The 24,516-nt window shown below is 36.4% G+C and overlaps 1 protein-coding gene across 2 annotated transcripts in view; it reads right to left on the bottom strand.

Moving 5' to 3' along the window:
* The window catches only part of gria1a (glutamate receptor, ionotropic, AMPA 1a), an 83,141-nt gene extending 59,171 nt beyond the window's left edge, over nucleotides 1–23,970 (bottom strand). For both annotated transcript variants that reach the window (XM_088931994.1, XM_088931995.1), the window contains exons 1-3: nucleotides 23,643–23,970; nucleotides 23,267–23,401; nucleotides 6,821–7,060 (exon numbers count right to left, since the gene is read on the bottom strand). In XM_088931994.1, the coding sequence (XP_088788120.1) occupies nucleotides 6,821–7,060; nucleotides 23,267–23,401; nucleotides 23,643–23,724 (457 nt within the window). In that variant the 5' untranslated portion in view covers nucleotides 23,725–23,970. The remainder of the gene's footprint in view (nucleotides 1–6,820; nucleotides 7,061–23,266; nucleotides 23,402–23,642) is intronic.
* Between the last annotated feature and the right edge of the window lie 546 nt (nucleotides 23,971–24,516).

The following is a 24,516-nucleotide window of genomic DNA, read 5'->3' as shown; positions in this document are numbered from 1 at the left end:
CCATATATTCTGTAAGTATGTGAAAGCAGCTCATGTCATCTCATATACAGTACTCAATGCATGTCTTTATCCAGCACCAGCATGGTTTTGGTAAAGGAAATTAGTCCCTTGCCTGGGTTTTTGTATCACCGCGGCAGCAGAATGAAAAGGAATGTTTTTTGGTTAGACATCACTCCTCTTGCAAGTCTAAATGTTATTATGCTGTGTGCCCTAACCTCCTGCCACTGAAAAGACTGCCCAGGGCTCCTGTGCAACAGTCAGGTATTCTGTGTATTTTATTGTTTTTACCTCCCAGGGGGTCTTTATTTCAGAACTAGTGTTTCCTTTGCTTCCATCTCTTCAAAATCCATTCATCGCCTGCAAGCTTTCTTCTAAGGTCATAAGAAGTTTGCTGTTCACTGCCCTAATAAATGGTGAGTGGAAGGCGATCCCTTTCTGAATATTCATCCATAGATCCATGGCTCAACATGGGGAAAAAAAAGGAAAAGGACTCCTTTCACAAAAACTGACATCTTTTGCCGTGGGTAATTTTATACTTTGAATTATTACGATGACTTTATGATAATAGAAGTGAGTTTTTCATATTTGAATAAAGAAACACAACACTCAAAAGCATTTATACTCACATACAAATTATCCCTTTGCAATTATGTGCACATAACCGACTTGCCTGCAGAGCTGTGCTGTGGTCCTGAGTGCTGACCTTTTGGTGTACAACGAAACCTACTGTGTATACAGTATATTACAAAGAGTCATTTGGCTGTCCCACCTATCCCATCTGCCCTTATTTAGAAAATGAGCCATAAATTACAGCACCTTTGAAGGCAATTTTATGGTATTGAATGAGGTGGTACTGGTACTTCTCAAATCTGTCATATGACCAATGTCGTTCAGGTGGGTGCTGTAGCTGCGTCAGCATGCTTAGGATCAAGTAAGAACACCCTAACACCCGAACAAGGCTCCGAGGCCGAAACGATGTGTTTTCTTTCTTCTCTATTCAGCATGGAATAAGCCTATTACTTGTTCCTTATGACCAATGTATATTCATGTAGTTCAGACAACACTACAATTTGTGAGCTATGTAAAACCAATGGAATGTGTTCAGTAACTTTTCTGTTACTTTCTGTGTATTTAATATTAAATTCTTAAAAGAAGAAAAAAAAACTATCCTTGTGCAGAGCACAAGGTTGGTAAGTAAAATATTCGCTGTTTAAATTCCTGAACAGAAAGTGGGTTAAAGCCTGATTCTTAAAATTCCCATGCCATTAATGACTATATTCTGTTGGTATTCCATTGTCATTTTACTGTATGTACATGTACAACCCAAGGATAGCCCTAATTCTTCAGAACACAGTATTAGACAAAACTCTTAAGGATAACAATAGATTTTGCTTTCCAAATCAGACTCCTATGTATTGAAATAAAACAGGGACACCGGTAGCAGAAATGAAAACAGCCTTTGCCAAAAATTTAAAATGCAACAAAAATACATCCCCATTTTTATGGTTATACCATGGGGAGAAAGGATTTGCAGATATTATCGCAAAGCAATTATTATTTCTGTGAACTTGATATTATTGTAATTAATGCACATCTACTAAATGTAATACTGGATACAATTTAAATAATGTAAGCTCTCAAGGATACAAGGGTCATATTTTTGCAGGGCTTTCTTTTAAGAGGTGGGTGGAGTGGGCCTTGATCGTTCTGCATTTTATTTTTTAAATACCTCATTGAATGACAGGTCAGCTGTCATTAATGTACATTGAGAACACTGATAGCTCTCCTTATTAAACCCAGCAAGACCCACAATTCGCCTGTGTAATGTCTTCCTTTTACAGTAACACCTTCTGTGTGTGCTATCCTTTGGCCTCCAACATTAACCATAAATGCTTTAGAAATGATTCAATAACTCCATGTTAAGCCAACGAATGCAAATAAAAAGGGTACAAACAGGAAAACTAATAAATCAACCTATCTTCCATCTTGCTGGCACCATAGTAACATCAGATTGACAAACAACCTGTCATCCCAACAGAGTTATACATACTCTATAAACGACAAGGCTCTAACACAAAGTGACTGCTGATACTGAAATTTGAAGACAGGTCTGAAAATGCTTATTGTAGGAAACTGCCATATAAAGATGTCTTAGAACCCTGGCTCTGAGCAACCAGTCCTGCAGTTTTCAAAAGCAGCTTTAAAAACCCAGTGACTACTGTCGCAGAAAACATATGACCTTGTACACTGCAAAGCATTTTTAGTTGGCAGAACTGAAAATCCTGTGGTACGCGGCTGCCTTATAGACTTAGATATGCACAGCTCAGAGGCAGTTCAGCAGTATTAAATTAGAGTAACAATGTTAGAAGCTTCTTTATTTCAAACACGTGCTTCATGCTAGATGTCAGACTCGCCTCGTGTCTCTGACAGACATCCTGGGATTCAAGCTGCAAAACCTCAAGCAAACATCCAACCTGCTGCACTCTCTCCTGGTGACATTCTCCCAGGACAACAGGCCTGAACACTGTTGAAACGCAAGGAGATGCTACTTTGAGATGTTTATGTGGGACCCTCTAATTCCCCCGGAAGGTTCCACCATGCTAATTAATGATTAGTCGATGGACACACTAGCTCATCATAGGAGGTGCACATGTCCCTGGGTTAGTAGTGTGCAACAAGACTGTTTGAAATGTGTCACAAAAAGTCTCATAGAACTGTGGTTCAAATTCAGGATTAGACATGCTTTATAGCAAATGAGGAAACGTTAGTTGACAGTTTCTGTATTTTAGTAGTCTCAATGTCTACCCTAATTACACAAAGCTTAATAATGGGTAGTTCTTGGTTCTTAAAAATTCTTAGTTCTTGGATGTTCTTAAGGTCTTCAAGTACTGTACCTTGGTATTTTACATTCCACCAATTAGTGCAGTTTGCTAACTAAGCAAACGATTGGTCCAACTCCAAAACATAAAAACAAGATGCTGTGTTACTAAAGGGTAGTTATTTTGAACTGTTACCAAATGGTAAAGCACAGACACACACAAACATAAAATTAATTTTCCTGTGTTCAAAAAGAGCATGAAATGCACCAGTAACATGTGCTAAAGGTGTAATTTCTATATTACGACCATGCAGAAAATACAGTTTGTAGACTACAACATTATACAAAGGCAATGGGAGGTAAAATATAGTTGGGAAATCAGGAAGTGTATTGAATACAGCACTGCTCCTTTTACCAGACACAACACTACTCTCCCAAAGCACCAGAAAAGGTTATTCGGTTTATAATGGCTTGCACCATCAAAGCTTTAACAAAGTAAGAGTATTTCCTATACACTGTGATTGAAAACCAAATGAGGAACTGAGATATATTTATATTATATATACTGTATATTTATATATACAGTATATATAATATATATAAAGGCACAGAAAATCACAGATTTTAAAGTTTAGTGTATAAATCCTAAGCTTGTAAAATAATGACTTTTTATAGTAAATGCTAAAATTGAAAAGATTTAAGAAATCCATAAGGTGAGAAACACTCTACATGATACAGAAGCTTGCTTTTGTGAATTTGCTGATTTGCCAGATATACTGTACAGTGGACAGTTGTATTGTGTTTGAAGATTACACAATGCACTGACATCAACCAAGGTACAGTACACATATACTGCAATAGGAATCAATACTAAATCTTTCATGTACAATAGTGTGTAGTGTGAAAGTGATGATCTTGTGCAGCCGCACAGTGAAAACAGAGAACACAGTTGTTCATGGAACTTATATCCACTGGTCATCAGTAAAAACATCAGTAAAATCCTATAAATATTTTGTTTGCTCCATTTAAATTCCCTCTGATCATTTTTTTAGCAAATGCTCTTTTAGTGATGAGTTACATCTTTACTTCCATTTCCATTTTGTAAGATAACAATGATTAAATGGAATATGATTCACTTTTCATGCTTGTGGTTTTCATTGCAAGTCAGTGCAGGATATGTTCATTTACTTTATCCACGTTGAATTTTTAAACCCTTGCACATTTTACGGACAGCATACTCATACATATCCCACCTTCATTTGCGCTAATGAAAATGTTATTATATTTAAACACAGTATTTGTTTTTTATCTGGAACTGTAGTTTTAACCCTACTCATTTATCAAATGGTTTGTATGCAAAAGTGGTATTTGACTTCATGAATATGTTGATTGTTTCATAAATGAAATGCATAGGGTAAATGTTTTATAAAATAAATTGGTATTTAATTCTAAGAATATGTGCCCTATTTATTTCTTTTGTTCCCTACATTATGCCCATAATGTCTTCCTGAGTTCTTTTCTCTGCTTTTTTCAGATAAAATACAAGCAACAGCACAATATATAAAAGCAATACCTAAGATAAACTTAGAAAATAACCAAGAAAGAAATAAAAAGAGACAAAAACATAACCATTGTCAGTCTGCTCTTCTGCTCGTTTTTTTGGGTTACAATAGCACCTCTGTCTTGAGCTAATCAGGAATTGATGGGCCTTAACCAGCCACAGTACATTCCAGTTTAACAGTGCACACAATGTTTTTAGCACACTTTCGTGAAAACCTTTGTGTCTTTCTCATCTCCTTGGAACAGTAGACGCAAAACACCTTTAGTAGACGCATGTAAATTACTCAAAAATGAAACCACGTGTTGTTTCACTGTCTCTTATCCGTGTGCTAGGCTAGCAATGATGCTGTTAGTAATTACTGGAGGGGTATTGAATACACAGCAAGCTTACTGCATGAAAAACATATTATTCCTTTCAGTGAATGAGACCCTGTGGTTCTCTGATACTACATTAAACTGTTGGAAATGTTTTTGTTAAAAAAAAATATTTGTAACTGGATACAGCATTCTGTCCTTTGCAGCACCCTCCTTTAAGGATGTGCACAGACCCTCCTGAAGAAAACTAGTTTGCTGGAGATAATAAAACAATAACTTATTTTACAGGCTGAGGGAAAAGTCAAGTTCGACAACAGCAGGAAAAATAGAATGGATGGTGTGATAAGCCTCAATTAAGGCACTTTATTGGCTTTAGCTTACTAGGCACATGATAGCAACCTAGAAAATGGATAATAATTCTGGACTGCCCTGTCTTTAAAAATATGTACAAGACGAACATTGTAATATGTGTCAGAAACATGCCAAACATCTTTGTTACAGCACATGTACTCTCATAAAATATCAAATATTTAACAGGGAGTGGAACAGAAGAAAAAATGTTTCTTCTTTCGAAGAGATGAAGCATCCTACAGAGCCATCGTTTGATCTTCATCCTATATTGTATTTTATTGCAGTGGTTATGGAGATTGATTGCTCCTACCACTGATGCGCTTGAACATTCCTTCCATGGATATCGACCTTTGCCACTTCCTAAGCTAAGGCAACAGCTTTCATCATTCATCATCTACCAGCAACTGAATCAGCACAGCTTCTCTGGGAAAAAAAAAAACCCCGCTAACAGTCACAATAAATAAGGCTAAATAAGCTGAGAAAAACTAACAATGAAGTATGTTTTTTTCCCATCTTCCTTTGATCCCTAGGGATGGGTCTAAGAGATTCATTACGCTACACATGAACAAAGGCAGCCTAATAACTCGATTTCGCTCCGTCTCGGTGTAATAGGTAGGAAAGTGGCCACCTAAATTGAGGCAAGGATTCTGTAGCTGGGTACCCTTCCTGTTGAAAACAGGTTTGTATCTCCTTCACAATCAACAATTCGAAACCTAGTTTCACTGACCTAATAATTTAATCTGAATAATGCATAATTTAGCAGGTTTAGTTATTATATCTAACAAAAAAAAACAGTTAATAGAAGAGCACATTTTTTATAGCACTACTAACCAGGTGAACAGGTTTGGAAGCAAACGGAAATGGACAGGAAAACTATATATATTATGAATATAATCTCATTCTCAAAATGGCATTTGCAAGCAATGCAAAATATGCACATGTTCTATTTCTGTAAGAATCTCTAACCAAAGTTTCACATTCAGAGAAATAAATATAGGGAGATTCTAAATATGAGTCATCGCAGGAAACGAGTGTTTGGACAAAGCTGTAGCTGTGAAATACAGTACCATCCTCTGTTCTAATTTCCTTTGTTCAAAAAGAAATTACATTTGTCTATCCCCATGGCCTGATATTTGCTATTGTCATTCTAAAAATGTATAATGACTCCAACAGGGCTATACCAGATGACATTGCGTATTAGATTCTTGAATTCTGTCTGCTGTGTTTTCATGCAGAGTTCCTGAAACATGGAAACACATAGTTTTGGATCTGAAAAGTATGCTTTTCAAAAAATCAGTCACTTCTATACAAAAGTGCTTAGCGTGTAACTGTAAAAAACGTGTTCTCAACAAGATAAAATTAGAAAAGAAAGGACAACATAGTAAGAAAACAGCTATTTTAGATTACTCTAGCAAGCTCAAGTACTTTAAAAAATGGAGGGCAAATTGTAGGGAGTTGGCATTTATTACACCTCAGGTGCACCTGACCAGATCAAGAAACATGCCTTTAGGAAAATAGCCTATAGGCATAGACCATTAAGGGAAAGACTGTATAAGCAAAGCAGGCAGAATTACTGAATTCAGAATTATGTTATTCTGTCTGTCATCTTATACTAAGAATTGACAAATGGCTGTTAAGAATAAAGGACAAATATTCCCACCATATTCATATAGTACCATGAAAAAATATTTGATTCCTTCCAGATGAAGGCAAGGATAAGGGATTTTAACCACATGAAACAAAGGCAGTGCCTGATAATAAAACCGCTGTTCTTACCTGAATCTGAGCTGTATATGTATACAAATTTCGTCCATTTGTAGTGGTCGATTACGCTGACAAGAGCATCCTGTAACTCCGGCCGCAGCTGTATGACGAACTGGTTCGAGGTTTCAATGGGAAAGCTCGGGGTCACAAAGCAAACATGGAGAGCCCCACAAAAAGACATCAGCATGTTTACAGTCTTTTTGTCATACAAACCAATGATGGCATAGACTCCTTTAGAAAACTGTGAACAAACTGCAAAAAAAAAGAGAGAGGTTATTAGATGATTAGAAAACATTCAACCTATAAATATGCAGTGAAAAACGTTAACTAGGGTCTGTGAAACCTAAAGTTGAAATCCATACTGTTCATTTAGGACTATTGCTAATCAGGATTTCCTACAAAAAAGAAACACCCAGTGCATGTTTGAATTAATTATTTTAAAATTTGAAAACAACATTTTTCTATTCGAAATGGACCTAGTTTGTCCACGCATTTATGGCGTTTCATACAGCGTAACATCAGTAGAACACTGACATTCTCTATGGATTAGCTGGGTGAATTTGTCCATTAAAATTCTGGGGCAAGCAAACTTCCAAAATATAATTTAAGTAACACTGAAAAATAAAAAAAAAGCTTCAAATCCAGAAATAATATTTCAACGAAAATATAAACCAAATGATCTATTTTTATTTTTACACTCCAGCTGAGGAACTGAAATTGCACTAGAGCAGGGAAGAAATAAATACAGTACAGCACTAACTGGCTAATGGTTTAAGTGGTCTGACAGGCGTAATTGAACAGAAATAGTGTCTTTCTCATGCAGTCATTTTCATTGCTATAACTTCTTAAATTTAAATGCCAGCTTAAGCTGACATAGTGATGGGTCTTTTCTGTGTTATTCACACTTTAGGAGGGAAGAAGAAAAACACAGGTGCAATGCAATTGTCATTGACTCTTAATGATATAGCAGAATAAGCAGAACACAACCTATAATCTTGAGAATTTTTTCAGTCACATTGTGATTGTTCATCACAAATTTAATTTATTGTTGTTCATTAGCTACAGTATAATTAAACAGGATATTTTACTTCAGAACTATTCCAGTGTTTTATAATTTCATGGCATTATTTATGATGTTTTTGTTATTATTATTAATTTATACATTTCCTATAATGTCATTCCAATATTGTGTTTCTTTTTTTTATAAAAGTCTCCAAAGTCTGTAGAATTTCTGAAGAGAAATTGTAGAATTGTCTCAACAGAAATTGGAAAATTGCTAATGAAAGTTAGTCATAATGCTGGTACTGTACATTAATAACATCTTGATCAAAACCAGAATAAAGCAAAAACACAAATATGTTTATTTAGGGCTAACAATGTACTGTATTCTTTGTTTTCTGTGGTAAAATCGTCTTCATCAAAATTATAATTGTAGTAATACTAGAGCAAATTTCTAATTCAGAGAAAACACAAGTTTTCTAAAAGATGTGTAAACAAAGGTTAATCAACGCAACTAAATTTTGCTTTCAGATGCTTAATTGAGGTTATTATTAGCGGCTGGATCTCACACTGCAATGATTTTTTGATGGTCCACTCTGCTGTATTTAAGAGCAGGAACTTCCTTTAAAGCCAAAATGTCTGCCATCTGTTTTTCCTTTTTAGTGATTTTGTGCTGGTATTTCCTTTGCCCTTTTCATTCCGCCTGGTTTTTGCGGTGGAACTCGCGGCCGGGTATTTACTAAACAGATTGAAATTCCAGTCTGTTCTCTGACCTCTGCCCAAGTCACAGTGTGAAGTGCACTTTCATACCGCGAGAGGAAGACAGACAGATGAAAATAATCCAAACACTGAGCTCGACTGGAGTTCAGGACACAAGCAGTTCGCCGATTGTCCGTGTAGAACATTAAAATGGAGTGAGGTGCAGCCGACTGATCAGGCTAACCTGATTTCAGCAGTAGAGAAATTGCATCAATCTCCAGGCCTAGCGGTGTTTAATCTGAGGTGCTTCACCTTTTATTAGCAATTAGACCATTTATGCAGATCGATCTATGTTGTCCTGCCTCAAAGATTTTTCATTTTCTCTGGTGTTGGATCACAGGGGTCAGAGCCAACAAGCCTCTCTAACTATGCAATTTCTGCAGTCCAACAGTAAATGATTTCAGCAACAGCTGTCTTTCTTGGCAATATTATTCTCCCTTACCATTTCCGTTTCTGAGCTGATCTCTGAGAGGAGCATCCTGTACCAACATGACTGCGCCAGCCATTTACTTTCTCTGCGTGATACTGACTCACTTTCAAGCCTACTGGAATTCCTGTTAAATGTTCTGATTGTGTATCGAGAAACGTTTGTATCTGTGATATTTCTTGTGCCAGGGATATCACGTCCAATCGCAAACTAAGACTAATTTACAGTTTACCTCTTTTTCTGTGCAATGTCAAATCCAATAGTTCATCTAGTGTAGCATTGCCTCTGAGACTAATTGAGTTAATACTGAAATAACTTCCAGCGTCAATATAAAATGACCGATGGTATAATACGATACTCAGGATAGAAAAACAGTTCTGATTAGGGCTTTCAGTGCAATTAAATTACTCAAGAAGAAAGTGAATTAATCAAACTTAAAACTGTGAAACAAGCAATTACAACAATGAACCCAATCTGCGAAGATGTTAAATCCTACCTGCTGTCAGGATGATGTATAACATAATAGGTGTTTGTTTTAGTTTAGACAACTGCATTTAGCATAGTCAGGAATAGATTTTTCACTTCTTCACTGTTTTTTTTTCTTGGGGCTTCTTCAAACATACTATATAGTAGACTGATGTGTCACAAAGTGTGGAATGATTTTGGGGTGCAGAGATTTGAAATCCCGCTTTCAATGAAATTCTGCCTTCGCCTGTGTGTCCTTATGTTCCTGTACTATAAATTTAAAATATTTATACAGAGACAAAGGTTGTCAATTTCTGATTTTATAAATATGAATCCTTGGGAATTTTCCTAGACCCCAGGTGGTCTTTAAAGTCATTTTCCTGATGCATGCTGATGTAAGCTAATCTGTTTCATGAACTGAAGTCATTTGCATATTACACAGAACACTAAACTCAACTGCGGACTGTATTTCACATTCTAAATTGCCTGCATACCCCCTTGAGAATCCAGCTGCCCATGGGAACCATATTGCATTATTTAACATATTGTTCGGGGGTTTTGAATCAACAAAGACTATGCTCAGTCCATTTCATGGTGTCTGAACTGGATCCGCAGTGGGACTTCGGGTCAGCCAAGGAAAAAGATCGCATTTAATGGAGCATTCGACTAAATACACATAACATGCTTGGGCTCACATGTGCATTAGACCGTCTTCCTCCATGCAAAAATATTTATTGATCTAACAATTCCAATAAATAAAGTAGAGAATGCAGAGATGTGTTGATATTACTGCTGAAAAGAAAAGATCCAATAAGACAAAATAGAACTCCAAGTTTCTACGGCTACCCACAAATAACATTTCTGTTGATGACATATATTGTAGGTACAAAACCACTTGACTGAGATAGTTAGATAAGATTGTCAAAAGGGGGGGTTATCTGAACTTCCAATACCTATTTTGTTAGGCTGTAGTTTAAAACCACAAAATGATTATTTGTCTTTCGAATTCTGACTCAAAACACAGATTTCCCAGTCAAGAGACGGTCCTTATCAGATTTAAAAAAAGCTTTTACAGTTTGTGCAGATCCTGTGATGGGAAAATTGTCCTTATTTGTTTACTGATCATTGCAGTAATGTGTGCAATTACATTCTGGAATTTATTCTATTGACAATTTTTAGATAAGATTTTACATTTCTGTTGGTTTTAGCCATAACATTTTTCCAAGGCCTTTTTATGGAGTTTATAACAAAAGTTCGGGAGGGATGACAACAACCAAGGTCAATCGGACTCAGCTGTCAGTAATTAGCAATCGCGCCGACAATCCATACCTCTCCCAAATGCTATAAATACCTACGAGATCCCTATCTCTCTCTTGCATCCCACCTCCACCCCTTCTCCACCTCTGCAGCTGCCCCTTGGTCACCCTGCATGGGGGTCCTGGTCTTCTTGTCCTCGGGCCAGGAGGCCAGCCCTCAGCCAAGCGGGTTAAGCCACAATTTCGCTTTGGGTGTTTGTCATTCCTCGTGAACTACACATTTTTTATTAATTTGACAATTAGCTACATTTGTCCATTTTCCATTTGATTGATCATTATTTTCTAACATTACCTATCATTATAACCTCAGAATACTGACTTTAACTTTCATAAAGAGTCCAAGTCTGTTAAAAAGCCCAGATTATCTTCTGTAGCCTGTATTCCTGTCTAGTTTTATGCACAGTAAAATAACTCTTTCTATTTCAGTTACAGCAATGTTTCCTACAATGTGTTTCCTTCTTTATAGGAAATATGTGAATGAGATCCTGGAATCACTTAACTGATAACAATAAAACAAGCTAGAGGAGCAGAATCTTGTTACAACAGAACCCTCTTGTTCAGAACCTTTCTTACAAAGTCCTACTGCAATTGAAAAATATTTTAAAATAACTGAAATTACTTCTATTCACATAACTGAAATTAATTCTATTTTGGCCACAAAATGAAACAGTTTACCACTCCATTACCATAATATGCTGCTAAGTTGTTTTTTGCACACATTGTGAATGCCAACAAAAGTGCAAAAATACAGTTTCCAAAAGAAACACCTAATCTCCTACTGTATATGTCCATGTAGTGAGTAAGGAGAAGTATGACGCTTCAACATTAATACCCATTTCACTCACCTACTGTATTACAAATCATGTGTAGACCAGCTGTGACTATCTCAACACGGATCATAACAAATGCGTTTTTGTTCCTTTTCCACTAACTCCCCTCTCAGAATAAGAAATTACAGAGTGCAGAATTTCATTATTGTTGCCTTCTTTTCACAATTAATTTCAATTTTAAATGCCATTTCCACAACAGTTTACAATGAGCATAGTAGTCAGACTTGGACACTTACTTATTTTCATACTGACCTCTACTGACTGTCCTAACACATACAGATAAGCTTTTGGCACTTTAAACTTGTTAGTACAACATGACTGTCATGTTATAGTGGCAAAGGATTTATAAATGCGGTAAATTCCTTCATGGTGGTTTAACAGGGTGATATGGATGTCTGTTTTTATGAATTACCTCCATTTTGTTGACAAAAGGTAGTGTAAAGACCTATCATTTTCCACATCAGAGATTCATACATTGAATTAAAGGTTCTGTGGTGCGATTTATGTACAAAATTGAAAAGGATACATATATTATAAGCGGACAAAGTGATAAAAGTGTTATTTTCCACTCTTTGTTGGCAAGCCTAATCTCTATGACCTTGCTGGCCAACTAAAGATTAAACTGATGAAAAAACACCTCAGAGCAAGTCCTGAAATCATGGCAGTCATGGTTATCAGTTCAGTGATAGTGAGTTTCTGTGCAGCAAAATTATCAAACTGAAGCTTAATGAAAAAAGTATGAAAGCCTGATTAAAGGTTTTTTCAGCAATTTATGCCTAGAAAAAGCTGCCTTCGAGAATGTTCATATTATCTACAATGTTCTCACAAGTTCACTGCAAGTTACTTGAAATAAACCAGTCAATGAGAAAACGTATAGCAAACTTATAGTTTCTGTCTTAGACAAGATAGCAGAACATGCATTAATTGTATGCAAATCAGTCCCCAAACTGACTTACTGTAGCTGCTGACTAAGGACCAGAAGAGGATCTGTTTTGAGCAATCATAATATACAGTACAGAACTATTTCTTCTTTCAACCCAAAAGGAGGTATTAATACGCCAAAAGCCAAATGGAACAACTGTGTAGGCTCCCTCCCCACTTCCATCCGAAATCCTACCAATATCCTCAGTGAGCCCTGCTCAGTATCGGGCAGAAACAAAGGAAACACCCTTGAACTTACTGGCACAGTTAAAATGATATTATAGAATGTCCTGTCGATCACTGAATGGAGCAGTGATGCACTCAACTTACTCCTACAATGTGTTTAATTTTTTCTGCTTTAAGAGCCCAACGTTTCATGTTTATTAATAATTTGGGTTGAACCGGAGCTCAATAACAGATGGAGATTTGCTTACAAGATGTCCAAGGCTAAATTAAGCCAGTTTGACAAGGGACTTGAAACCTTTGGATGCCCCTGCAGCGTCTGGAGAGGGCCCTGGTGAGTCTCTTAAGCCTGTAGCAGCCGTCTTCCTGTCGTTGTGTCTCTGCTTTGTGCCCCATTATCTCTCAGTTTCAATCCACCTGGATATTTTCTGCCCTTATAGCAAAATACCCTTTTATTCTCATTGAATACTGGTTTCCTGCTTATTTATCCATTTCCCATTGTGAACCGTACAAATAAACAGAACTGCACTCCATTTGTTTTGTTTTTTTAACTTGTGGTGTGTGTTCCAAGACCTATGTGAATAGAGGACATGAAAATTAGACCTGACACAATCCATGGAAAAAAAAACCTGAGAAACTTTGTTTTTCATTTCACCCAAATGATAGGTGCTTAACAGCCAAAGGTCAGTAGATTTCTGAGACAAATCAGCACCTGAAGATTTCCAATAAATAATCTCAACTGCTAAAATTTGCAGAGTGAAGAAATTCAAAGACTCAGGTGGATGGCACCGCAAAGGTAGTCCTGACAACCAAAACATGTCATGATTAATGAGAAAAAAATATTTTCCATTTCTTATTTGGGGAAGGTGAGAAAACTGTTAAAAAAAACATTCCTTAATAATATTTTAAAAATTGTGACTCCTTTACCACAGAACAATGTTGTATTTACATGTATTGGTAATTAGTCACGTAATTCACAGTCTTAGGCAGTCAACTTTGCAATGTTTTAGTCCAGCGCCTCTACAACAAGACACAAGTCCTCCATCATGTAATAATCCTGTATGTACAGAAGCTCGAAAACATACTGTACATTCCAAATTGCTTCTTGCCTATCACTGCATGATATCACATGACAAATGAGCCCGATCTCAATTGCCTGATTTCCAATTGGAAACCAATATATAATATAAGTAATATATTCATGCACTAATAACAATTAACTTTTATTTTGCCAGTGTACGGCTCTCATGTCTCTGTCATCAAAGTAATGCTGTACATCTAGTCCATTACAGGCAATAAGAAGCTGTACTGTGAAGCTGTACTTTGGTGCCCATGTCCCTCAGTAATTCATTAAAGGAAAAATTCCTTTGGCAAATTTATTTTAACTGAAAGAGGAGAATAATACTGAAGGTGGCTCTACATGAAGATGGCTGTAGAAGAACAATCAGGCAGAGAAACAGTGAATGTGTTTTCTCCATCAGATTTTACTCCAGATATAATTATTACAGTACAGATAGACAAGAACAGACATTTCAGCAGTTTATCTAGACAGAACTAGCTCACTAAATTGTGGTTACATTTTCCCAGAAACGTCCTGCAACAGATGACATCTAATTGGTTAAACCTTGTGTACAACACAAATACCTCCTTTTCTTTTTCAGTCTATTTGCACGCTACTGTTCGATCTACTGTATGAACTGTCCATATTGAGCATCAGAAGTAAATTATTAATTATCACTTATTACTGCAACAAATTCACAATGTTATTATCAGCACTGACATTTTATTGCATAGACATGACATTAAATGAAGGTAAATTCATTATGCTGATTAACATTTATCATCAACAGGGTGTCTACTGTTGAGGAGGTTACAGGAGAGTAGCATGTGTGGCCATAGCTGGGAACAGTACCAGTCTGTGCATCTGCAATGCTGTACATGCTTTGCATTAAGCTGCAGATTCTCTCTTGCAGGATTGTGTCCCATTCCTCTCATAGAGCCCAGACAATCAAGCGTCAAGCTCGTGCTCAACAGGGCTCTGATGAACAGGGCATTCTCATCTTGAACAGAAGCCGTTGCTACATGAGCTGCGTGAGGACATGTGGGGTCCTGCTGGAATGGTGTTGTACTGTACCTGGGCCTGTAGGAAGGACAGGAAGTGAGATCCCAGGACTGGATAAATGTACAGTAGCACCATGTAGTTAGGCTGCTATGAATCACTACAACGACAAGGTCGGTAGAGTCCAGAACTCCACACTATACCGTTCTTCATGTCTGCAGCATACCCGTTGGTATCCAGCAGGATGCTTTACACACAGACCTGGATTCATCACTAAAGATGACTTGGCCCCAGTGCTGGCTAGCCTACCCTGAGAAGTTTCTCCAATATATCAGGCATTGCTCTCTTCAGGCAGAGAATACATCTTTGTTCCTGTGTTTTTATTTATCGATTTTCACCAGGCTTGACAATCACCTCATCACTTCTGCCCTAATCAGTTTTCATCATTGAAGTGAAGCAGTACGTGGGCATCACAGTGTATTAAGCCATGAAAAATGAATTAGAAAGTGATTTTAACGACAAAAACTATCAACCAAAATCTGTACACTGAATTGTACTACAAATATGCTGTGCAAGGCTTTACAGGAATATTTCTTTAGATTCTGAATCTACAGTATGTATAGCATACACAGATACATACAAATGTATGAAGATATATACTGTACTACTTACATGCTACAGGTATATACAGTATGAAGGAACTAAAATGCAACAAGTATTGTCAGTATTCACATAACACAGCAATTTAGTATAAAAGAAACAGTACTGTATGTGAAGTACTGTACGTGAATTTTGAAATTAATTCAACAGCACTGATGAACCATAATTTATTTCAGATACAAGGTGCATAAATCAGATATCTTTGTCTTCATACTTGGTGTATTTAGTTTTACTCCCCATTCAATACTGTACGCTTTAAACCATAGCTCATCTAAAATGTGGCTATCCAACAACAGCAAGCACACTGACAATTAGTTGTTTCTTACAATGTTCCAAGGCCTGCTAATTATCTGAAAATAAGCTCTGGGCTAGCTGGCACAGATCCCCCCCTCAGACTCACACACCGACCACCACTCTAATTATCATCTTATTAATCACTTGACAGACTAATCGCTACGTCTCTATATGGCATCCCTGGGATAAATTAGAAATGTCAAAAAAATTGCTGTCAACTTAGACTGTATACATTCAGAATGTCACGAAAATGAATAATGCCTCTGTCATTAATGTAGTGCTCCACTAATACTCGAAAAGCTAAATGATGCCCTTGAAGTTCCATGACAACTTTCACTCCCTGTGCTCAAATCCTACCTTAAGAGCGATCAAAAAATATCTACTGCCATTCAAACAGTCCCTTTGTAGCATTTTGGAATATTCTGTGGTGTAGTGATGTATAATAATGCTCATCAGGGACAAAACAAAGACCACAAGAAGATTACATCTTGTCATTACATCTAAGATTATATCTTAGTGATATGTAAGCTTAAATAGTTGGGAGATTTCTGTATCCAGAACAGTAACCTGTTGTATCATATACAGTATACTTTAATTTGCAGTGTGGAAAAAAAGCCTATTGTCTATGGTCAGTGAAGAGTGCTGTGGTTGGTAAATTCTTTATTTTTTCCTCCATTCCCAATGCTAAATTAATCCCTGCTGAAACATATCATTCACACACCTTTTCACAGCACAATATCAATATTTAAAAGCTAGCTTCTCTCCAGGAAACCTGTCTTGCTCTCACTAAATGCTGTCAATTCCCTCACGCTGAAAAATAATTTTAAATATAATGTCTTTACCCAGGACTGTAATAAATATTTATAAATCAAACTCCAGAGACTAATGGTTTTAGCTACAGTATAAGATAATAAATAATAGATTAAATGCTTTCTATTAAGCAGGATGACAAAAAACATGCACAAATCTGCACGCCAGCAAAAATGATCACAAGCTTCACCTGCCCAAAAAGGCCACTGTATAATATACGATAAAAATATAAAACAGTTTTAAAAGAGAAGGGAAAAAGATAAACAGATTTTGTAAATTGCATAATATACAGTACTAGATTATTAACTATATTCGTGGTATAAAAGAGAACTCTCTGCCCCATGTTATGTAACAATCAACATGAAGACATCAGTTATGCTTTTCCAATAAACTACAAGATACCGTGCAAATGTTCCAAAGTAATTCAGGCTTTTGGTCATTCCGGGAACTCTGCACACAATGACCACCATATTGAATAAACAGTAGGTCCTAGCTTTCAATGAAGTCCACCCTGTTTTCGGTTCAGTTTTTTTCAGTGGTGATGCACTGTTCATCATCAACACTGTAATTTAAAACTCAGATCACTTCTGACCTGATCCTAAAGAGACCTCCCAGTGATGAAAGACGAATGCAACGACCTCCCCTGTAGAATTCATTTCATTAATCACTGCATATTATTAGTCCTGATCCAGGCTGATTGTCATGATTAGTCTAGCTTCACTTCACCAGAGTGCTGTCAGTTCAAGGCATATCAAAAATAAACCAAGTGTTTAGGGGCTAAATTTACTTCAGGTACACTAAATGGCTTTTGTTGATTTCCAGCTGTACAGTCCTAGTAACTATGGGTCTCTAACACTTTTTAAACCACTTGAAAGTACAACGAAAATAAACATAATACCCAAGATAATCGAAGGTTATTCAAATTTAAGCATTATTTTTGTTCAACTAATGTATTTATTATAATAGGCACAGACATGGCATAAAGTAAATGTAGTATTGTGGGATCCACAAAGGAAATGTATAGAAAGGACAGAAGTAGGCAGAAGTACAAAATACAGTTTGTATGGGAAAAAAATATTCAAAAGAAAAACTACACTGCTCTTTCCCCCCACAAAACTGTATCTGTTACATTGTGAAAAGGGTAGAATGACTGTTTTGTGTTCCTACATACAGTATACTGTACAGTAGCTCTTCCATTAACAATTAAATTGTGAATTGGAATAGAAAACACTAAGACAAGGTTAGTGATGTTTGTTTCCGTGTTAGAGACCAATGATCTACCATATTACTAAGGCAACTATCTCCTGACAGCACACGGCATATGTTTAAAAGCCAGAAACGCAACACAATTGTATTAAGATTTCTTTTTTGTTTTACTTGCATATCAAGAGAAAAGTAAGCTGGAAATCATTCAATTGCTGACTGTAACAACGTATTTTCCCCTTCTTTTTAATTATGTTCAATAGTAGATTATGTTAATGTAATTTCTGTGCTTGAGGATATTGTAACTGATATTCGTGTTTACTTAAAAGCTACCATGCTATCTCCATTTAGTGGTGAATGTAAAGAGATGTAAGTAATGTAAGTTTAGAAAGCAAAAAATTTAATAAAACCTAACAGGGAAGGATCAAGTTCAGAGTGATTTCTATTTAGAACAGTCTCTTGCTTCTTTTTCAATGGCACACACTTCTTATTTGACTTCACAAATAATTATTTTTAAAACTCTTTTGAGAAGGTTTATTTTTTGGATTACAGCAAATATAGCAGGAAAAAAATAGCAAATATATTTTCCTCAAGATTTCTGACAAACAGAAAGTACTGTATACACACTCGTGCACACATGGTTTAAATGAGCCTTCAGGTTTCCTGTTAGTAGTTGTATTACACTTGCAGGGGTTTGAAAAGCAATTCCAATCAAGGGAAATGTCCTGTAGTGCTCAGCCATGTCTAATATGCCAAAACTAGACTAGGACATCATAAAAGCATATCGAGCAATTCTCTGTTGAAACGGATATCATCATGGTGCTTGTATAGTGTTTTCTGAACACTTTTACTATTGAGGAGCTAAATTTAGAAGTTAAATACAGGTATGTGGGGCTCATTCAAATTCCAGTTGCATCACTTTAATGATAGAATATTATGGCACAGCATTGGTACTGCAGGAGTAAGTACGTTCATACTTTTTAAAGGTAGGAACGAGTCTCTTCCAATCTTAAGTGTATGGTTCTTCCTGTATACATTCCTCGCATTCTTAGCAAAGACTCTGACTCTTTTAACAGTGTACCTGTTCTTTAATGGAAGAAACTAGTTTAATGCTGAGGAACTACGTCCCTTTCAATAAAACAAGTCATTAAAACAATTATTTTTTCTGTATTTTCAATTCTGCATCCTAACTGTCCTCTATGAAAAATTAAAGCTGAGGCTAGACATCAACCTACTGAGACCTAGTTCTAAAAAATAATTGTGACATCAGTATTAAGCACATAAACAATAACTTACAGAAATAACTCTATTCATATCTTTAACCTCTGAAAATGCAACCCGTCTAATAATTCTTCAAAAGCCTTATACTGTATTCACTCATCCTCATCTCATTTAGGGGATCACTTTGTGAGCAAATCTATTGCCTTAGAAAATTAAGCTCAAAGTGATTATCCTATGTCATATCCCATGACACTTTACATTTTGAAAGTGTTCTTAATAAAGACTTAATTTCAGTGAATACTCTGTTACTAAAATGTAACATAACTGCAAAAGCAACATAATATTCACAGTAGCACACGTGTACATACTATCTTTACCATTTATCTCCGCAAACTGCTTTCCCTGTAACCTGATCAATCAATTCCTCGTTCCAGGAGATAATTACCTGATGGCAGCTTAAAGATTATTTAAGCTCATTTTTAAGACAACCAGCTAAATAACAGGCAAGATATTGCTCTTTTATTAAGTCATGAGAGTACAATGCAGCATAACAAATGCAAGAGCACTGAACCGTTTCAACATCCAAACTTATAATAATCATGGAGTAATCCGTTCAGTGTATTTTCCATGAAGTGGAAGGTTTAAAATTAAACTCTTCATTAAATATATTAGAACAGTCCACAAACCTCTTGTTTGAATCAAAACACAGATTTTGAATTAATATTTTATTCAATACTACATTTACATTTTATTATTTTTCTGCAGATGTTATTTTAGTTCCCTTAAGTTCTTGTATTTCTCAAAAGCAGGCTCAGTAATTGGCACTTGAGTGCAACTTACTATAAACAAACACATATACCAGTACATGAACAAATCATAATGATATAAACCTCCATGGGCATCCCATCGTAGGTGTATGTAGTGCCAATTTCTTCTCATACAGTCAGTGAAAAGCAACAGATTTCCATTCTACTGTCTGCAATTTCATTTCAGCAACCAATATTGCCATCTAATGGTATAACACCCACAAACAGAGCTGCTTTCACATGAACAAAGTACACAAATTCAAGCAAAAACAAATATTTAGAAATTAATATGTAGAATGGTTGCCAGAGACCTTTTAATCAAAATAAATGATTATTTCAGTAATTAAAACTAGTTCTTTCAACTATTTAAGCGCATGCAACTTGCTACCAAAATTCTTAAGGGCCATATTGGTGACTATCAATTACAAACCTATCCAATGAATTTTGACAGTGACATTTTGTGATGGTTTTAATCATCCTATAATTTGTAAACATGAACAAGAAGCAAAGAAATTGAAACACACAGAGTAGGCTGTACTGGGTAAATAAAAATCACATCCATCAGTAATAAATTCACAGCACGAAATGGACAACTTTAACTCAAAAACAGTAGAAAAAATACTTGAATGGCTTTGAAATGCAAAAACTACTGTTTGTATGGTGTTAAATCACTACAGCATGGTTCATAAACGTCTTCCCAGAAAGACATTGGTGTTTAAGTATTGCTGCACATCTTTCAGTATAAGCCACAGCATATTGTATTTTTACAATACATTAATAAACAACAAATCCTGCAATGTTAATTCAATCAAATCTGACAGAGTCGGAAATAACACCGGATCGTTCTTCTTAAGAAAGTCTGTATTAGACTCAAATGGAAAGATGCACCGTATAGAATCACTGGTGAGGTTACACAAATTTGCATTTTAATTTAATTATTATCATTGTATCTAGATTATTGGACTAGAAATCTGAGTAATTTGTTACTACAGAGCAGGTAAGTGGGAGGTATGTCTTTGTGAACTCCCTCATATTGTTCTGACACATCATGACAGATTCTGAGGATCGCAGGATTAGACTAAATGATTAGTTTACTTACAATTATTGGAAGCAGTTTTCCTCATACTGTATGTCTTGATACTGTAGTACTTTGCACATATTTTATTTTAATGCATCTTTGGATTAAGCTAAAAAAGCAGAACTCAGCTTAATTTAGTTCTGAAATCATATAGGGAATTAAAAATCCTAATATTCTTGATGTCCTACTTAAATTCCTGAATGAAAATCTTGAGATCATGTATCATGTAGTATTACCCTCTACTCTGTTGTTCACATAGTATTCTATTCGATTGGGTACTAACTGTAAGTGCAATAAAGATTTAAAATATTAATGCAGTGACAATTCAGTGAAATGAGGTGATAAGATTTATCCGTTTTCTTACACTGGCTTGAAAGGCTTCATTCTACGGCCGAAACACAAGTTTGTACGGAATGCAGTGTTACTGCATAACACAAACACGTCACTTTTCATTATGCATCCATCATTGACTGCAGTCACTTTTGAATTTCACGACATCGGTACTTGCAGTTTCTAAGGATTCTCAGTGTGTGTATCCAGGTAATAGAATCTAACAACCTAGTGTTGAATCACACACAGAATCAGCCTGCACCACATTGCAAAGCCTTTGATTCTAGAAGCTAACAAATCAGACGGACGTTGTAAGCATTATCTCTTTTCATGAGCACATTTCTTCAGTGAAATTGCATAGACACTACACTACACAGTAGAATATTTTGCATGAGTATTAACTGCACGCATTTAAGTTAATAAAGCAGCACAGTAAGTCTATGCTACAACAGGTACTCTGTTTCAGTTTATCTCTTTGCTGACCTGTATTAAGAGTGCAGGTAATGGAGATAGAGGCTTTACTTTGGAAAACATTACCACACTAAGCCTTAAGGAAAGTATGTAAAGACCGTGCTTGCTGACTAGTACAATGCATTGACAAATAAGACAAATACTGTACAGTATGCACTGTGCTTAAGTGCTTCAACAATTATATTTAAAAATGATGCCGTTACAGTGAGTATATTGAACAATTCCATCTTCTCTTTAAGGAAGATAGCCAAGTGGAATAGCAATAATATTAGCTGGGAAGTCCATTACAGGGGTTACAACTGTCTGTCTAGAAGATTTAATCAGTTTTAAATCTTTCAATCAATTAACCATACAGTACGTGTTGCATTTAGTGTAGACGTAGCCATTTCTTATTACATAACATACATACAAGAGCCAAGATACTTGTACATTCTTTGGATATATAAAGTAGGTAATATTAGTCACTTCATTGTAACTGAAGACAAGAAAAGGGAGACTTAAAATCCCCGCTTGATCACGTTTCAAGTGCAGCCTGTATACAAATTCATCTCCTCTTGTTCGTGCAAGAGTGTAGTACGGCAACGAAACTACACCAACATTATATACTGTATGAAAACCGCTATTTCCACTTTGTGGCAGAAGCCAAACGCATTTTAGCATATGACTGATGAGAACCTATTCGAAACCGATGGCTATGTTAAGACCCGAAAGCTTCTAACAGTATGAATTCATTGATCGGTCTTCCTTACCATGAACAATACACGTTGCCCACTTTCGCTGCCACTGGGGCATCACATTCGCTTTTTAACAACGTGTCACACAAAGGAACATACAGCAAGTAACATTAAAAAAATAAGGCTGAATGTAGTACGCCAAACATAAAAAGGTGAATTTTAGGGTGCCACAGTAATAACCGAAGGCAGGAAGATATCGTGGGCAGACTGCAATACAGTATTAAGACTGCAATACTGTATTTCAGATCAGCAATGCGCTTCAGTGTCGAAATGATTGTTCTGGTACAAAGGGAATCATAGCTAAGTGCTAGAACAGTAATAAAATAGCCGTCAGAAGCGGAAGCAAATTGCATGCCAATCTACAGACAATTACGATTCGTTGCTGATCAGTTTGCCCAAAGAAAAAAATAACGCATTTTTATTCGAGCCAGCTCCCGAGGTCTTTCAAACATACAGTACTGTAGGTATAGAGTCATACAGTATACTGCTTGACTGTAACAAAGGATACATTTTAGCTCAATTTACTAACAATCTCTATTAAAATATCTACTTCGCACTGGAAATAAATACACGAGCCTTTGATAACACTTAGGCTTGTGGTTGTTTGAACACCCATGTCTGTAAGATTTATAATTTCAGAAATGCAGTTTTTCAAACACTACCATCACACGCAGGTACTGTAGATTCACAGACCCAAAGCACTGCATTCCCTACCAAAAACCAAAAGGAGAGATCAATCGCAATTCTTGGTCGGCTGTATGTTATAATAAATCGTCATTTAAAAAACAATTCAAGACCTGTTGGCCACTCCGATTAAAACAAACAAAACAGCTTAGACAACGAGTTGTAGCATTTACCAACTTGACGCATCTCGTCAAGCAGTTATACTTACAAGCGTATGTCATTGCAAAGCTATTCCCAATATGCACCATATCCACCTGGGGTACCAGTTTGGGGATGTCTTGATGATGCGATAGTGCAAATCGAAACACTTCATATTCGTGTGAATTTGTGGGAAATAATCCCCCTGAATAACAAAAAGGAAAATACAAAATGTTACAAGAGAGAAAAAAAAACTCGATATCGATAACTTCGAACTAATTTGGAATAGCCCGTTTTTCATTACTCGTAACAAATATAAACATTTACTGTGTTCTCCTAAGCCTGCCTAATTAGTCAAAAAGTAAAAACGGCATAGGCATCAATACCACTTCCAATAAAGAAAAAACAAAGATTTTAAAATCCGTCATCACCATTTCTTTACTCACCTATATTGATATTACTTGGAAAACTTGAACCTAAACACACCCCCAGAAAGCTGGTGTAGAAGAGAGTAAAACTGCGCTGCATATTTCCTTTTGCATTGGCGAAGAAAAAGCTGAATTCCAACCATAGATAGATCTCTTTTTTTCGCTCTTCGGGTCTCGGTGTACTTACAATGCTGCCTAAACAGCAAATGACAGCAGGATTAGCTGAGCTCTCAGTGAAACCCTCTTCACTCTCGGTGAGCAGTTAATGCTAATATCCTTGGCTACTAAGAGCCGTGGCTGGGAGCCCTAACTGCGATTCCCAGAGGGAGAGAGGATCGTGGGTGTCTATTATTTACAGGTGGGAGATCCCTTCACGATTGTTTTTCCTTCATCAACAATCTTTTGCCGTCTGTAACTTTCTGTGACATCTCTGTTAAAATAATCCTGTAAGAAATGCCACAGCACAGTATATGCTAACAAGCTGTTCGACGACGAGAACACAGTGTGTTAACCCCTGCAGACCATACCATTTGCAATATGAATGACTGTAGTCGTCTTTTTTTCCCCTCGGGAATTGCATCAAAGAGCTGTCACTCAAGCAAATTTTCGTATTGGTCAAGAGAACACCGGAAAGGCAAAGTTTAAATTAGACTGGAGTGAATTTTGATTGAGGTAACCACATGGCCCTGAAGGAGGAAGTTGAGTTAATATCTTGCTCGGCAAAGGTTGGCTTTGGAGTTACTCCTGATAATGATGGTGATGATGGAATCAGCAACTGTAGTGTACTGCTGTCACAGCTGGTTATGGCAAGAGCAGTAGTCATCGTCATCACATTGTATCTCTAGTGAGGGGACAAAAAGGAATGTCGGGGATTCAAAGATTAAACAAAAAG

This window comes from Atractosteus spatula, chromosome 14, assembly GCF_055471065.1.
Source record: "Atractosteus spatula isolate fAtrSpa1 chromosome 14, fAtrSpa1.hap1, whole genome shotgun sequence".
NCBI classification, from domain to species: Eukaryota; Metazoa; Chordata; class Actinopteri; order Semionotiformes; family Lepisosteidae; genus Atractosteus; species Atractosteus spatula.
The sequence above is the reverse complement of the archived record's forward strand: the minus strand, read 5'-3'. Positions and strand labels throughout refer to the sequence as shown.